Raw genomic sequence first — 18,332 nt, 5'->3', positions numbered from 1 at the left:
ACCGGTACACAATATTTCAGCAGCTCTACTGGTCTTAGAGTGCAACTTTAACAGAAAAGAAATTAAACTTTAACGTTACAAACCTGTGAGAGCTCTGGCTGTGAAAGCCCCGGCTGAGACAAACCAGGCTGACTCAGTGGCTGACTCATTGACATATTAGCCTGAGTTAGGGGGCCCTGTGAGAATGGTTGAGAAGTGTCCTGAAAAAGACAAGATAAATTCAAATAAACCTGTTTATTAAACAAGCAGCCTATCGGCTGAGATAGCTCCGCTGTTAGAAATGCACATTTCAATTAAAGAACTGAAGACATCATCAGAAAATGAACAATATGTATAGTATCAAAGCAATCGGACTTACAGTTTTTAACCAGAAGTGGAAAATATCACTTTCTACCAAAAATGACTAAAATATTCACCAAAATTAGGGAATTGAAGATATCATCACGAAATGAACAAATCTGAGAAAGGTCTACATGTAGTATCTATATATGTAATATCAAAGCAATTGAACTTTTGGTTTGTAACAAGAAGTCGAAAATATCACTTTTTACCAAATATGACAAAAATATTCACCAAAATTATAGAATCCAAGATATCATCACGAAATGAACAAATCTGAGAAAGGTCTACATGTAGTATCTAAATATGTAATATCAAAGCAATTGAACTATTGGTTTTTAACAAGAAGTCGAAAATATTACTTTTTACCAAAAATTACAAAAATATTCACGAAAATTAGAGAATTGAAGACATCAACATGAAATGAACAAACCTAAGAGAGGTCTACCCAAGGTACATATACACCAAGTATCAAAGCATTCAGGCTTTTAGTTTTCAAGAAGAAGTCGAAAAAGTAAAACATTGACACGGACGACGACGACGGACAATCACTCATATGATAAGCTCCGCTCGACAAAGTCGACAGCGGAGCTAATAAAAAGCACAAAAATAACATTTAGTTTTAGGTTTTCAGTTCACACACAAGTTAAGGTTTTACCCATAAAATATTGCTACCTATTTTGAGGTGAACATACAATCACAAGAATCATCAACAAATATTTAATATAGCAGATGCTATAGGTAAGTATCAGTTGCATTGAATATATATTTAGGTTTTATCTACATTCATTTATTAATTTATACCAAGCCCCATTTCTATATTCCATTAGAGGAGACTCAAGTCATGAGAAAAATCTGCATCTAATTGCCCCATCTGATAGGATGCCATTTTCCCATACTCAATATCACATGTTCGGTGGTTCGGGCAGAATTTATTCTAGTTTACACTGCTGATTGAGCAGTCAGCCAAGGGTATACAAGGCCAACAAATTGACTCCTATACTATACCATGCTTAGACACACCTATGCAAGGTCACTTACCTGACTAGCTTGACTCGGACCACCAGTCGTGAACTGCGACGCATTCTGACTGTTGTAATGATTTTGCCCTCTATGGTGACCTCCCCGACGCCCGTGACCTCGTCCTTTGGGTGGTGGCCTTCCAGGCGGTACTTGGTTGTAGTATGAATGGGGTGGTGGCATATGCGGCATGAACATGTTGACAGGGATGGGTAGATTGGCTCCGGCAGCGTGTGCTCTCTCAGAGTTAATAAAACCCATCTGATCATGAGTATGGTAGTATTTATCATAATTTGTGTGATCTGAATATTTTAATGATGGGGAAAAAAAAAAGATCAGCTTAGGGTGGCTCAATACAGTTTCAAGAAAGCATTTGGATTTGTTTTTAAACATTTTGTGAATAGATTATACATTTTGTATGTGAAAAATATCAATTTGAGGGTATGAACCTAATTAAACATGGTATTACTGTATGTATATTTTGGAGTTAATACATGTAACTCTATGGGGGGAGGGAGTAAAGACAACACCTCTCACAAAAAGTTCTAATGGTAATAATATAGCAGTATAACAGTATTACTCATAAAGAGATTTGTTAAATCAGTTGAATATTCAGATAAAAGATTTATTTAGATTTTGTGCTTACTTGATCCACCAGCCATGCCTCCAGATCTATCATAAATACTGCCAGGAATCATTGCCTCCCTTGCGTCAAACATTGCAGTACTCATAAAACGACCACCCTATGAACAACAATTGAGAGATTGCATGCCTCATGAAATGATTGGAATCACATGTACAGAGTAAATCCTTGAGTTCATTCCACAGAGTCTAATTGTATGAAAGTTGTCTAAACACATTAATTATGGTTTCGTTAACAGGAGATATTACAAGCAATGGCCAAATGTCAGCCATTTTGAATCAAATTACAAAAGAAATATATGTGTGAAGTTTCAACATGTTCAGTGCAGGAATGCAAGTAGACAGACGTCATCAGAACAGAACTACATATTCAATAAATATAGCAATGTATGCCAAGGCAATAAAATGCTGTAAACATGTTATACCGTTCAAAATATGTTGTTGTTTTTTTTGGTAAAACTCTTAAATTATTTTGGCTTATTCCCAACCTGATACACCGGCATGGAGATAGTCATAGCATTCACAATCAAGGGTTCATGAGTAAGGGCAGCAGGTGATACAATTCACATGGCCATCAGATACTTACAGGATTAGTGGTATTGATGAGTTTACGTGGTTTACTGAACTGAATCATACTTTCTTTCAGATTATTTAGCGGCCCTTCAACCAATACCTTCTGTTCTTTATAATGGTTCAACAGATGATTCCACAAAGCTTGCTTAGATAACACTTTAGGGTTGCCAACAATAATGATTCCAAATCTGAAATAAACAAACATTTTAAATGTGATAACTAGAGCCCGAGATAAAGCCTCACTGTCATCACAACTGTGTCCTAGAGTAATGCAATAAACAGAGTGCATATAAAATCCATTGTTTACACAAAATTCTCATTCATGCAAGAAATTGGTTCAATAATTTAAAATATACCAGTACAACGAACTTTCTTCACAGAGCAAATGAGGTAAACTTTCAATGGGTGAAAAAAGTCACATGGTAATAAATGTAAAAGAGAAAGTTAATATGAAAACTATATAATGATACAACTATAAAGTGATGTGTTACTATGACAACAATGTCATCAAGACAAAAAAAATATTGACTACATACTTGCATCTTGTTAATGCTACATTCAGACGTCTCGGATCGTTCAAGAAACCAATTCCTTGATGTTCATTGGCTCTAACACAGGACAATATGATGTAATCTTTTTCACGTCCTTGGAAAGCATCCACACTGGCAATTTCTATTTCCTGATACAGCTTGGCATGAAGTGATCCATTGTGTTGCATGTATTGCACAATAAACGACCGCTGACCCTCATAGGGAGTGATGATTCCAATCTGTTCTGGCCGAATACCGCATCTCAAAAAGCGTGTGGTGATTTTCTCCACATTGGCCGCTTCAGTTCTGCACAAGAACAATTGTTGAAAACATGCACAATATTATTACTATCTTTCAATTTTTCTTTTATGATAAAACGCATTTGGTTCATGAGAATCACATACTGAATAGAAGCATGCATAAATTCATTTAAAGTACACTGGATTTGAACCATATAGACACACTTGTGTTATCTACATAAACACATGCAATACTAATAGAATACTAATAGAACAAATACAGTGCATAAACAATCTCATATTTATTAACTTTGAAATAGTTATAATGCTAAATTTTGGCATTTGCTGCAAGGGCCAGTATCGCCATAATCCTTGACGTACATTTATCTATATCGTATACACTACGCATTCAATATCAATAGGACAGCATGTAATGAACATGGCTTACAACCATTACTGGTAACTAGCTAGCGTGTACAAGATTTGCTTACCTGTTCAAGTAAGAGGTTCCGGAGCTAGCAATTTCTTCCTGACCAGTGGTAGCATAAAATAACATCGGTTTATCAGTCTGCGGCCATGGAAAGTCCAGAGACTTGTTGCTTCTTTCACCTACAGACGTAAAATAAATTTGATTTGACCAAATCTGTAGATGAGGGCTTTTGAGTTTTTTTGGCAAAATTTGTTCACAATTCACAAGAGTACTTGCCAATGACAATAATAACCGATAACTACAATAATAACTCACCTGGGGTGACACCATTTTGCAAGGATCCCTCGTAGAAGATATTGGAAGGGAAAGAACTGAGTATCGGATGCATACGATATTGTACTTGCAGACGTATTGGACGAATACCCAATACAACAAGACGTTCAAATAAAGACTGAGAAAGACCAGCTCGGGCTGCTTTCTTGCACATTACAACGGGACCAAGCTGACAGTGATCGCCCACGAGAATCAACTAAGAGATAAAATAATTGTAAAAACAATAAATCCATGGAACACAATGAATATCTGACAGGTTCATTATAGTGACAGTATTAGAATCAGCTTCTCTCATCTAATTCAGTATTTCCAATATAATCAATAAGAAAGAAATAGTTTATCGCCCAGGGAACAAATTTTTGAGATTACTCTAGATGTTGTAGGATCAGAACAACTGATTACCTACTTTGTTTCAAAAAAAATGTTGATTACCGACAGATTTTTGTCTACAGTCAAGACATATTTACATTATTTCTATGTGTAAATATATTGTGAATGTAGACAGACCAACCTCAATGACAAAATCACAGATTATCACTTTATCTCAGATTATTTACTTTACAATTATAATCTAATTGGTAAATTTTCTTAATGGTTCAGCTTGTCATTAAATTAACCATTATAATAATGCAACAATGTTCCAATGAATGCATTAAAGTTTTAAGAAAGCATATTTTTATTGTTCTCATTTATTTATTCACTGTAAAAAAAAAAAAAGCTCTGTTGAAGATTTCAGTCTAGAAGTCACCAGCTCAACTAGGATTGACGCTTACATGGACAAAACGTTGAGCAGATTCATTAACCAACAAGTCATTGTCAATGACACGTCCCCGTTCCGTTCATATTTGAGTGACATATACATTCAAAGCAGATCATGACCGAAATGCACCTGCATATGTACAACACATTGTGCTAAATCTGAACAAAATCCATCCATGCATGACTGAGATCCGGTTCTGGAATTGTGAAAATACGTGATTTTGATGCATTTTTGGCCTTAAAATGGCCATCATTCCGCTATTGTTAAGCAGATCATGAAACAAATGCACATATCTATTTGTGACATGATGTACCATGTGTGTGTGAAGTTTGAACTTGATCAATCCAGACATGTCTTGGATACGGATCCAGAACTGAATTCTTTAACAAAATGGCCGCCAGTCGGCCATTTCGAACTTGATCCGAAAAAAAAAGACGTGCATCAAGGTCCTATTATGTTTAATGTATGTACCAAATTTGAACAAAATCCATCCATGCATAACTGAGATACGGGTCCGGAATGGTGAAAATGTGCGATTTCAATGCATTTTCGGCCTTAAAGCGGCCCCCATTTGGCTATCGTTAATGAGATCATGAAACAAATTCACATACATATTTGTGACATGATGTACCTTGTGTGTGTGAAGTTTGAACTCGATCAATCCAGACATGTCTCGGATACGGATCCAGAACTGAATTCTTTAAAACAAAATGGCCGCCAGTCGGCTATTTCGAACTTGATCCGGAAAAAAAAATGACGTGCATCAAGGTCCTATTATGTTTAATGTATGTACCAAATTTGAATGAAATCCGTCCATGCATAACTGAGATCTGGGTCCGGAATGGTGAAAATGTGCGATTTCAATGCATTTTCGGCCTTAAAGCGGCCCCCATTTGGCTATCGTTAATGAGATCATGAAACAAATGCACATACATATTTGTGACATGATGTACCTTGTGTGTGTGAAGTTTGAACTTGATCAATCCAGACATGTCTCGGATACGGATCCAGAACTGAATTCTTTAAAACAAAATGGCCGCCAGTCGGCTATTTCGAACTTGATCCGAAAAAAAAAATGACGTGCATCAAGGTCCTATTATGTTTAATGTATGTACCAAATTTGAATGAAATCCGTCCATGCATAACTGAGATCCGGGTCCGGAATGGTGAAAATGTGCGATTTCAATGCATTTTCGGCTATCGTTAATGAGATCATGAAACAAATGCACATACATATTTGTGACATGATGTACCTTGTGTGTGTGAAGTTTGAACTCGATCAATCCAAGCATGTCTCAGATACGGATCCAGAACTGAATTCTTTAAAACAAAATGGCCGCCAGTCGGCCATTTCGAACCCGATCCAAAAAAAAAAATGACGTGCATCAAGGTCCTATTATGTTTAATGTATGTACCAAATTTGAACAAAATCCGTCCATGCATAACTGAGATCCGGGTCCGGAATGGTGAAAATGTGCGATTTTGATGCATTTTCGGCCTTAAAATGGCCACTATTCGACTATCGTTAATCGGATCATGAAAAAAATGCATGTGCATATGTCCCATACAATGTGTGATGTATGAGTGAAGTTTGAACTTAATCGGTCCATGCATGTTCGAGATACAGGTGATCACGGACGCACGGACGGACGCACGCACACAGGGCAAAACATAAGTCCCCGTTTTCGGACTGCGTCCGAACGGGGACTAATAAGCCACACATGGGGTCTACAACATGCTGCATTAACACACAGTAAAGACATTGTTGAATGTAAACTATAGTACATTTCCTTACCTGTTTGGCACCAAGCACAGCAGGTATCATGCACTCAGGTTCAGTGGCTTGAGTACTTTCATCAATTAGAATACTTCGGAATCGGAACCTTGCCAATCTTGGATCCCCTGCACCAACACATGTACAACACAAGACATCAGCATTCTACAAAGACAGAAAAAAACGTTTCATATTAAAAAGTATTACAGGCAGGTTTGAAGAATATTTTCTTGGCAGGCGGCGGCAAGACATTCAACGTACATGTTTATGACTGGGCTGTGTGACCATCATCTAATCATAATGACACATCAACAATTTAACATGTTATCCCGGGAAATCAAACAAGGCGTGATTGAAACAATGACCTATGCACCCTCACCATGGTTGCATGCACATCTATTAGCAAACAAAATTAGCAAATCTATTTGACACATTCACTATGTGCACAAGAATTGGTGTTCAACCCCAGTAAACAATATGAGCAGATAGATGTGATAAATTGGCTAGCATGTAGTAGAAACAATTTACAATCTGGAATGAGAATGCCTGGATGACGCTACATACCTGTAGAAGTTCTCTTTCACAATTTCTTTTCAAAGAACGATATCTCTTTTCGTCAGCACTTGATAATTCCCCGGTTTCATCTTTCAGTTGTTGCAGTTTCTGTAGCTCAGGAATGGCATCCATGTTACGAACCTAAAATGAATCCGTCATTTATAACGTGAAATCAACAATAGGAAATGATGACTTTTTGCCAACCAATCAAGCACATGAACTGACTGACACACTCATTCACAAGCCTGCAATCTAATGTGAAGAGCACGTAAATAAAAACAAGTTGGTCCTTTTTTTTACAGAAGAGGAGCGAATCAAAAGCTGACAATATCAATGTTACCTGATTATGCAATGCCAGAAATGAGACCGGTGAATCAATAGCTTCTCTGCTCTTTGCACATAGACGTACGACTTTCAGGCCAGTACGGTGTATCTTTTCAGTTAGTTGATCAACAGCTATATTACTAGGAGCACACACCAATACTTGACTGCAAAGAAGAAAAACATTTTAAAAATGCATAATTCACATACTAGTATCATCAGTATATTATTACATTGTATGTAAAGCGTGGAAATAATTCATTGTGGAAAGAGATGTGAGCCACCCACAATTTCTATAGTCTGTAAAAGAAAATCACAAGGTTCTTCCCTATTGGTTACTAAATAACAAGTCATTAAAAATGACACAGTCCCCGTTAAATTTTTGAAAGTTCTCTTTGTGCTTGTCATATTAAAGCAGAGGGGTTGTCGCGAGCGTGTCCTTGAAACTTGAGTTCCAGGTGGCGTATACAACAGATTGTTTATTTACATCAAAACACGTGCTCCTTGTAGTAGTAATATGGCCAAAAATAAAAACAGCCGTTATTCGGCCATCTTTGATCTGATTATGAAACTCACTGATATGTATGATGTATGTGCCAAATATGAATGAAAATGGTACATAAATGGAAATATAGCACAGTAAGGCCAAAAAGTCAGATGGCTGTCAATCGGCCATCCTTGACCAGATTTTGAAACAAATTGTCATGGACATGCATCCTAACATGTATAAAGTACATGTATGTGCCAAATTTGAATGAAAACTGACAGAGCACGTCCAAGATACCACATAAAAAAAACAAGATGCCTGCCAGTCGACCATCTTTGATCCAATTGCAAAATAAATCGTCATGGACATGTATCCTAACATGTATAATCTATGTACTAAGGTTGAATGACAACTGACAAAGCATGTCCAAAATACAACATTTTCAAAAAACAAGATGGCTGACAGTAGGCCATTTTGAATCGAATCGCTAAACCACTGCATGTGCATATGTCCCACATAAAGTTCTAGACACATGCAAAGAATGAACGGAATCGGTCCAAGGGATTCTGAGATACGACTCCGGACAGACGGACGCACGGACGGAGACCGAATTATAAGTCCCCGTTTTCGGACTTCGTCCGAACGGGGACTAATAACATCTGAAATTCTAGCTAATCAAGTAAGGTATAACTGTAGTCAAGTTAAAGTACATTTATTTTCCCAAAATAATTATGTAAACTCCAGCCAATCAGAAAATCCTTAATTTGTGATCAGATTTCTGGCCACCTATCATTTTCTCTACTCATAAGAAGGTTTTGACAGTCAACTTGTCTTATATGGTGAAAAAATAAAGACCTTTATTAAACTGAAATCTTACCCAAGGTTCTGTTTTGAAAGATGGTATACAACAGTGGCTGAAGTGACAGTCTTACCGGTACCAGGCGGACCCTGAAATAAGAACAGACCTAATCAATTGTTTCAAATATAACAATTCATTGTTAATGACAAGTTCCTGTCCAGGTTTAGTTACTGTCAGCATTAGTGCCAAATAATTATTTACACTCATGCAACAGACATGATACAAAGTGGAGCCAATTTATTTGTGCAATTCTTTCCTTTATTCTGACCATGATATTCATAATGCATTTCTAGCACGAAAGATGATTAGCCATCATGAAACAGATTCTGAAACAGATGCATGTTTGCATGTATGTGTAAAGTTTGAACATGATCAGTACAGCCGAGGTAGCAATATGGCTCAAAAAACAGCAATCGTTAAAAACAAAATAACCATTAGTCGGCCATTTTTAATCAAATCTGGACAAACCTTGATGTGCATCAAAGACCCCTTATGCTTAATGGCCATAACAAGTTTGAATGAAATATGTCTATGCATGCCCGAGATCCATTTCTGGACATTTCATCATCAAAATCAACTAAAACTGATAAATAAAACTGATACCTGGATAAGGCTTAATGGTCGCTGTAACACTGTTTTCACAGCATAGACCTGCGAATGATTCAACTCTGGTAATCCTGGCGCCGAGAATCGTTTTGGTAGATTACATTTAACAACCACCTCCTCTACTTCATGTCCTAGCAGTTTATGGTAGATGTAACCAGACACAGACGTTTCATCTACGGCAAACGTCTTCATTGCACTTTGCATTCTATAATAGAAAGACGACACACGGTTTTGTTAACATAAAATGAAAATTACAGATATTAGATGTTGAAGTTTTTTAATACACAAAATTAAGATTGTTATAAAAATAGGCGTATATTAGCTGCCACATTGTTCACAAGAACAAACGCACACAAAATTATGATCAACTGTTTGAATGAATTATTTTTCCTGCCAACATTTCAATGCAACATTTTTATGTTACAGTATTTTTCTATAATTTCTTTGCTAATTATGGATCAAATGGACATATTTTTCATTCACACAGTACTATTAATTGTTTTACTTTTAATTAGTTAATACACGTATGACCTACAGTGGGCTTGGTGTATTCTCTCAAAATAGACATCAGCATCTCAACATAATTTAGTTGCAAAGAGATGAGACTATTATCACTTTCATCAGCAATGAACTGTTCAGTCTCAGCCTGCAAACAGAAAATAATGGCAATAAATCTTACCTGTCAAAAGAAGTTGATTTCCAAACAAAGTCAACAACAAAGTTATGAGTGCACTCAGTCGGAACACCAGCATTGCTCTTCAATTCAATACCGACCTCATCACCGTAGTCTTGAAAAGTAGGGTTAAGGAAGAGTTTATCACATTTCAAAATGGATGGCACATGCGTCTGGTTTGATTTATTTCTCAAGTTTGCTACTAAAGACACTATTGCTACGTTATGGGATCTCAGCTCGTGCCGAAATTTTTAATCTTTTGTGTTTGCAGAGAGAGATTACAGACGTTGCGGCCACGTTAAGTTGGGTCCCACTTGGGACCAACTCGGCTCGTGCCAAAATCACGCCCTCATTCGTCAATCTGTTTTTGACCAAAACATGGAAAACGACACGCATACAATGATAATAATAGTTAGATTGAAATTATATCCATTTGCTGTTATGGCATTTATTTCGATTTATCATGCACATGAACAGCAAAGAAGATTCAAAAAACAATTATTTGTTCACGCATTGTAAGAAAAAAACGGTTGCAGCAGCATATAATTATCCAGTTTACATTCATTTCATTCATAACAACAGCATCCGACCATATCTAGCTTCACTTCTCTCCATCGTCATGTCATACTAGTATGAATCAGTACATGTTCTTTTAAATACACCACTGAGGGCGTGATTTTAGCTTGTGTCGAGCGTTCAGACAGAAAATCACAGGAATAACTGGCTTGTAGCGGCCAAGCGTTCATAGCGACGTCGCTTTTTGATCCTTCGATGTCGGCTCTTCCTATCATTGCGAAGCAGAATTCGCCAAGCGTTGTCCCGACCATTCACGCTCAAGATCTCTAACATGAACATCACTATTGTGTTTCCGCACATAGAGTAAACAGAGCATTTTTAGTATTTAGTAACCAATACAAATCTTTGTTCAGGAATTTACTTTAGTTACAGACCACTCTAGTACCGCAAGCCCTCCTAGGATCGGTTGATTAGTCATTTGATCAGATGTAGCTGGAAGTGTACACCATCAAACAGGATATAAAAGCAAGTAAAGCCTCAGCGGTAAGGTTGGTACACCAAAGTAATCTTCTTGGTCCAAATGGGTTTCTATTTGAGAAGACATTCTAACAAAACAACAAATGAATGTAGTATAACTACATGATTTGACGGTACATGCACCATCTTTCCAATTAATTTTTACTATTTTTAGAATTCACGCCATTATGTGAAAATATCAATCAACCTCATGCATATAAAAAAATCCATAAAAGACTGGTAATTTGATTTCTAAAACAGGTTTCCGTAAACAAACCAATTAAAAATACTCTCTGGCAACAATTATAAAATTGATTAGACTGCAATACTAATAAATTTTCTAAAGAAATAGAATAATTTCCGAATTGGAAATTAATGCAATTACCATGGCAACAGTTTTTTTTTTTTTACACATTGTCCCTCACATGACGGAATGCACTGTATATTGCTCTTACAAATATTAAGATTCAGCTTACCAATGTAATTTTTGTAATACATGTACTATTCTTTACATCAGTACCGGTAATGTCAGTTTTTCATATTTTACTGTTATTGATAGACTTTTATTTCAATGTTATATCTTTATGAGACATTCATTAAAAGCATTTGCTCTATTTATGTATACACTTATGTAAATGAGGTACGTAACACGTAATGACCCACTCAGTATACAATAAACTATGTTTATTGTATACTGATTCTATTCTATTAGGGCAAATGTCATTACCCCCCCCCCCCCAATATTATGATACATGTAAAAATAGATTTCACCTCGCCTCACTCAAAATCTTATTTCTATAACATAATTTTCCATATAAATCAACAATTTAGTAAAACAAACAAATTACTTATTTTAAGAAAGTAAGTCAACACAGAATCTAACTGTGCAGTTACTTTTAACCGATAATAAACATGAAAATACGCTATCGACTGCAGGGGTATTAAAACCATTGTAAAACACTGCATGAATAATTTAATACAGGCAAAAACTTTCAGTTTGATTTTTTCGGATACATATTATCCTGGGAATGGGTTATCCATCGAGTTGAAAAGAATTAATTACTGTTTTTTCCAATTTGATCTGGTTTTTCTATTTAATGACACCCTAGGGGGCTTTGATATTTTAAATATAACCAATTAAAGGGTATATCAGTACATTCAACTCAAAATGTCATAGAAAAACTATTCATTAAATATTTGTGCACATTTGTAGATCATTACGAATTATAGATCGTTTAATAACACCCTTGGAGGAGGTTGCAATTTTCACTCTGTAAGGATGCTGTGAGAGTTAGGGTTAGTGGCGGGGGTAAAAAAAAAATCTCCTGCAACAAACTTGTGAAATTTGTCTGGTACAAATACAGTATTTTGAGTTGATCATTGTGGCAAGAATCATGAAACCAACACGGATAAGAATGAACTAGTTATTCCTAACATTATATTGATAAAAATAAAGAGGATACTGTCTGGTATTTTGACAACGTGTCCAACACCTGACCACGGTTTATGTAGTTCTCCAAGGTAACGAAGTCTCAGTTCATCTCCATGCATCAACTTTAAATCTGAAATATGAAGAATACATGCATATTAGACAATACTAGATTACAATCTCTCTTTTTCAAATTGTATTGTCTAGCGTGCTTTTGACATAATTTTTAAATAATCAACTTATTTTGTTATTACCACCAAACACAATAAGTACCAACAGATAAGATGATCAGACACACTGACATATGGACAAATGGTCAGACAATGACAGTACTGTAAACTATTTTATTTTCACTGCTATTTATTTTTGTGATTTTATAGTTCGACAACATTGAAGCAGTCATCGAAACTCAGTCGTACTGATCTCAAATGTTCACTTTTACAAAATTCTGGACCTCCCTATTAACATGTCTGCAGTGAAATTACAGTGGTTCACATTATATCAAATGCATATATGTACAGAAGTGAAAAGAGAAATCAGATCACATGAATAATTTAGTAATCCTCAAAGGTAACAAGTACACAATAGCATGAATTAAAAATAACCAGTGAGTGGTTAAAGAAAAAAAAGTGAGCTTGAGATAAACAGGCATGTTAAATTAGGTCAGAGCTCCTGCTATTAAAGAATAGTATTAGTTGTAGTGGCCAAATACTACTTTGTTTTCTTAGTCAATTTACAAACTTGTTCAGCCTAACCAAAACATAAATGTGTAGGTGGGTGTTCCACAGGCACTTTAAGTATTATTTTTTCATCTGTATGTATAACATAAAAATACAATAGTCGCTAATTTGCTTTAGTTTGCCAGTGAGTTAATGGTACATTTTGTGATTGTGTATCATTAGCCAATGGATTAACCTTAACGAAAAAAAAATGTCTAACCACTACCATAAGCTCGGATTTGAGAAATAGGATTTGTTGATTAACAAAGTAACAAGCGTATTGATGCACTGGCATCATTATACTAAGATTACCGGTATCATGTCTATTCCCATCAGGTATATCAATACACCAAATACACTGAATCAAGCATGGGTACTGAATATTAAGTAATTTAATAATTGATAAAAAAAACAATAAAATCCCAGCATACAAAACCTGTTTAAAGATCACAAACGTACCTCCATCTCGTCTTGGAAAATTGAAATAAGATATTCTTTTCTTATTGAGACCTATATCCCATCGTATTACAATATTATCCTGCGTCTGAGATTCTTTCAATTTTTTATCGTAATCAGCTTCCAATTTGACCAATGGACCAAAGATATTCTGATATTGATATGCATCTTCATATCTATAACATTAATAACATAAAGCATACATAAAAATGGAAATGTCTGAACTGTGTCTGGACACCAAGCTGAATTGTTTTGGATGAGACACCAGACTAGAATGTGCAAGACTGGACACACAAGGCCTAACTGGTTATTATACTGGACACCAGGCTGGGCTGAATCAGATCTGTTCAGAAAAAAGGCGACTAGTATGTCAATCCACTGTAGAAATGACAAATTTGTAGTGTTACCTTAGTAGTACAGCACTTGGTTCTTCATCAACTCCTGGTTTTTCAAGATCTTCAAGCGTGGCATCTGGATTATCTTTCCATAATTCTTCAAGTTTATTAATCTGCTGTGCAGATATTTGTCTTGCTCTGAGCTGTTCATGTTCTGATGGTACCTTAACAAGCCACGATAGAAACTGTCTGTCATGAATCAAAGGCTGCCACTGTGTAGGATCCCTAGAAAATAATAAACATAATAATAGTCCGTGTCCTACTGGGATTACTGGCACCACCATAATGTTCCGGACACCAAGTAACATTGCTATGTATTCTATGATTTGTTATATGCACGTCTAAAAAAGTTTGATCAAGACAACCGCAACAGTGATGTCAAACTAATAGCATGGGAGAAGTTGAATATCAATAGACGATGCAATTCCCTTTCACTTTGTTCATCCAATCATAAACACAGTTGAACTCTGGTGACCTTGCCCTTTGTTATATAATATAATTCCCTTTATCATAGTTTGTTCAATATAAATATGCATTTTCATAATTAATTTTGAATACAAACAAGTTTTGGGGTTTAACCAACAGTGGGGAATCAGTCTACCGAATGTCCATAAAAGATGTAAATATCTTACAAAAACATTGGTGCCTTATTTGTTTAATTATTTTAAGGGACATAATTTCCAGCTTTTTCAAAGTAATTCAGATATTTTAGTATAAAAACAAATGTCTCATTGAAAAAAAAAAGTGCTGCATTTAGATGTAAATAGATTCATAAAACATGCAAGATAGCAGAAAATTTTAGCTGGCTTTAGTCGAAGTATTTTGTACAGGTGTCTGTCAAAAATTAATGATTTACTGAGACAAATATGAACTGCCTCATTGTGTGACTACTGTATTATATGAAAAGTAAAAAAAAATACCCTTTATGAATAGCTATCATGTTGCAAGCTCTGCTTTGTATGCAAATCAACTTAAATAGTTGGTTGGTGTCCAGTGGAGGGAGAAGTCAACAGTACTGTTGCCTCCTGAGAATCTACATCTTCAAACACTGCAATCTTTGAAGTGCGTTTTTAAACTAGTATTATAAAAACTCTATCATTCTGTTCTAATAGCTGAAACATATTCCTGTGAGTTTTCATTTGTCGAATGAACTGTTTGTCAAATACAGAATACATACATTTTAGAATAATTTTCTTTTTAAAATGTGGATGAAAAGTTTTGCTTTTAATGTATTTTTTATGTATTGTTTTTGATTTGATAACTTTGAACTAAACAGATTTTCTATTAGCTTCAGATCTTGATCAAAGTTTGGCACCCAGTTCATAGGAGTGCTTATATTGATTTTCTGACATCTTGTTTTCTGTAAAGATTTTATTGGTAGGTTTGCAAATGTGTATCAGACTGTGCAATCTCTCCATGAGTTGGTTTTGAAACCCAGTATGGGATTCTGAGATACATTACCAAGGATATTATTACAAGATAAATCATTTGCTTCATTGAACACATACAACAATGCATATTTCCACTGAGATCAGTGACCTTTGATGTGTATCACCAGTGATCAGTCAAGTAGAAACAGTCAAAATATTTTATCAGATTTTCTCAATTTTTGCATGATATTTTCATACAGGACATCTGTTGTTCAAACTCGGGGAAGACTTTATACTGATGAATAAGGTGTTTGATAAAGTTTGATAAAGTTTGGAAGAGAATTAGTAAAGTTATTATGCACACAATAACAATTATTAACGACGACAACAACAACAACGACGACGACAACGCCGGACAAAATTTTTCCCCTAATATATCTTTCCCTTCCATCTTTGATGGTACGGGCAAGGTAAAAATTGGCAAAGGACAGACAAATTAGGCAAGATGTAGTCTCACATGTCAGAACATATTCACTGATGTGTGTCTAATATGTGTTGTAAAGCTAATAGATTTAGCCTAACACCACACACTGGATCTAACCAAGTTATGATCACATAACAATCTTGAGACAAGAATAGCAAACCTGTCATCAACTTAGCTGACAATGTTAGGATGTCTGAATGGATATGGCAGTTATACATGTCGTAACAACTAAAATTAGCAATTGGTATCACATTATAATGTCTTCAGTGACATAACACTCAATTTCCAGTTATGTGCAAAATGAAGCGTTACAAACAAGCTGCATCACTCACTTTAGATATTCACATTTTGTGAATTCTCAAATCGACATATAATTGTCTATTTTTAGACCGTCTTTTCAGAGCATTACACCAGTGTTCTGAATAAGTCAATATTGAAGAACTATAATACAGTAAAAGGATAAAAATGGTGATTGGGTAAGATTGGGAGTACATTATGGCACTGTTGAGTGGGTTCAAAGAGACTGTGGAGGAACACATGTCACATGGGACACTGATTAAGAAGGAAGGTGCAATTCAATACAGAAAAGGGCTCTGTAACATCAGTTATGGGGGGGGGGGGGGCACTGTTAGTACTTGTTCTTGATAGCAGTGCCATAACAGCACATGAGGCACTGTATGGGGACTCTAAAACAGTATATGAGGTGTCGATGTATTGGGGGGGGGGGGTAACACTACAATGAGTAGCTATTCAAAGTCATATGGGATGCTATAATATCTGTACCACAATGGGTACTGTTGAATATGGTTGTATGGGGTGCTATAAAATCACAATCACAAATTTTTAGACTAAAGCGAACAGACAATACCAAGGGTAAGCCCGTAATATGAATGAGATCTACAGAGATCAGAATTGTTGGAAAAAGTTTATATTGGAATCAGTGATAAAACGGGCCAAAATAAGATAATATAAATTTTGCAAAGCCAATCAAATATCAAATTTTATATTATTATAAATTACTAATGTACAATAGGAGACATCATAAAACAGATTACGACACGCAGTGACAACCATTTGGAAAGCAATATAAGATTTTACAATCGACACAAAAACTTTGTCCCCATGAAATTAGTATTGAATATACTATATTAATTACTTTACAACACAATTCAGTTGGAAAAGAAAACTAAACCTAGTTTTAAACAACCATGCTTTGTGACTTGTAATTCCTGACTGATGATTGACAAGCGGCTGAAGTGATCTGACACAAACTTCATAAATAATATTTCACTAGAAGTTTGCGCATTCACACTAGTTACAATAAACACTGTACTGACTTCTCAGAGTAGAGAGATTCAAGTAAGTATTTGTCACCAAATTCAACAGGAGAATAACGCACTGGAGAGGCTCATTACTCAATTTCTAGGTCTAGAACTGAGCCCAAGTCATCAAGAGATGTCCCATACTATATATCAATATCATTATGAAAATGACTAAACTTACAGTCACAACCTCAAATCATCACAGTAGCAAACTTGGCAAAGAAAATAAATGCGTGTGACTCTTGGAAAACACACCAACTACAATATATATTTTGCCAGATAATACATTTTGTGGAAATTGGTAACATCACAACCCAGCAAATGGACAGGTAAGAGTTCAAATCAAATTTTGCCATTATTTTTTCAACAATTATTAACTTCATTTTATTATAACTATGTTTTTGTGATAAGAAATTATAATTTGTAAAAAAATAATTCAGTTCTGAGTTGCTGACATTGAAAACTAAACTTTTCTGAAAGTTCAAAGGTCACCATAGGTAAATAGCAAGTTCTATTTTAATACATACTGACACTACTTGAACAATGACATACTATTACAACTAGGTGTATTTATGTAAACAATCCGAACTCAGCGTTACCATGGGTTTGTAGTTCCATGGTAACCAAACTATTCTTACTATAATAATTTTAATATTACCGGTACTTATTATGGACTTTGAATGTTTAAATAAATTCTCTCGCAAAACATTTGTTTTTAAACAATTTCATGTAATTTTGAACCACTTTGTTAAAAGTGACAAAAATCAACATTGGTGATCATAAAAAATAAGCAACAACTCAGACAACTTTTTTTTTATTCAAATCTCCATTTCAGAGGATGTCGTGAATGCAGGGACTTGGGGTTGTCTCACCAGGCAAGGCACTGAAACCTGTAGAAGAAGTCGTGAATGCTGGGACTTGAGGTTGTCTCACCAGGCAAAGCACTGAAACCTGTGGAAGCACCTATAAATTAAACGCCTACGC

At 35.5% G+C, this 18,332-nt stretch overlaps 1 protein-coding gene across 1 annotated transcript in view; it reads right to left on the bottom strand.

The window, feature by feature from the left end:
* LOC100367396 (regulator of nonsense transcripts 1) overlaps positions 1–18,332 on the bottom strand; it is a 38,025-nt gene that overhangs the window by 5,517 nt on the left and 14,176 nt on the right. The window contains exons 5-20 of the mRNA XM_085506888.1: positions 14,185–14,397; positions 13,781–13,953; positions 12,637–12,735; positions 10,148–10,256; positions 9,466–9,673; positions 8,881–8,951; positions 7,536–7,683; positions 7,205–7,336; positions 6,662–6,805; positions 4,089–4,302; positions 3,835–3,952; positions 3,111–3,410; positions 2,588–2,762; positions 2,006–2,102; positions 1,381–1,661; positions 84–200 (exon numbers count right to left, since the gene is read on the bottom strand). Coding sequence (XP_085363014.1) covers positions 84–200; positions 1,381–1,661; positions 2,006–2,102; positions 2,588–2,762; positions 3,111–3,410; positions 3,835–3,952; positions 4,089–4,302; positions 6,662–6,805; positions 7,205–7,336; positions 7,536–7,683; positions 8,881–8,951; positions 9,466–9,673; positions 10,148–10,256; positions 12,637–12,735; positions 13,781–13,953; positions 14,185–14,397 — 2,599 coding nt within the window. The remainder of the gene's footprint in view (positions 1–83; positions 201–1,380; positions 1,662–2,005; positions 2,103–2,587; positions 2,763–3,110; positions 3,411–3,834; positions 3,953–4,088; positions 4,303–6,661; positions 6,806–7,204; positions 7,337–7,535; positions 7,684–8,880; positions 8,952–9,465; positions 9,674–10,147; positions 10,257–12,636; positions 12,736–13,780; positions 13,954–14,184; positions 14,398–18,332) is intronic.

The sequence above is a fragment of the Saccoglossus kowalevskii genome, chromosome 13 (assembly GCF_978046115.1).
Source record: "Saccoglossus kowalevskii chromosome 13, keSacKowa6.1, whole genome shotgun sequence".
Classification (NCBI taxonomy): Eukaryota; Metazoa; Hemichordata; class Enteropneusta; family Harrimaniidae; genus Saccoglossus; species Saccoglossus kowalevskii.
The sequence above is the reverse complement of the archived record's forward strand: the minus strand, read 5'-3'. Positions and strand labels throughout refer to the sequence as shown.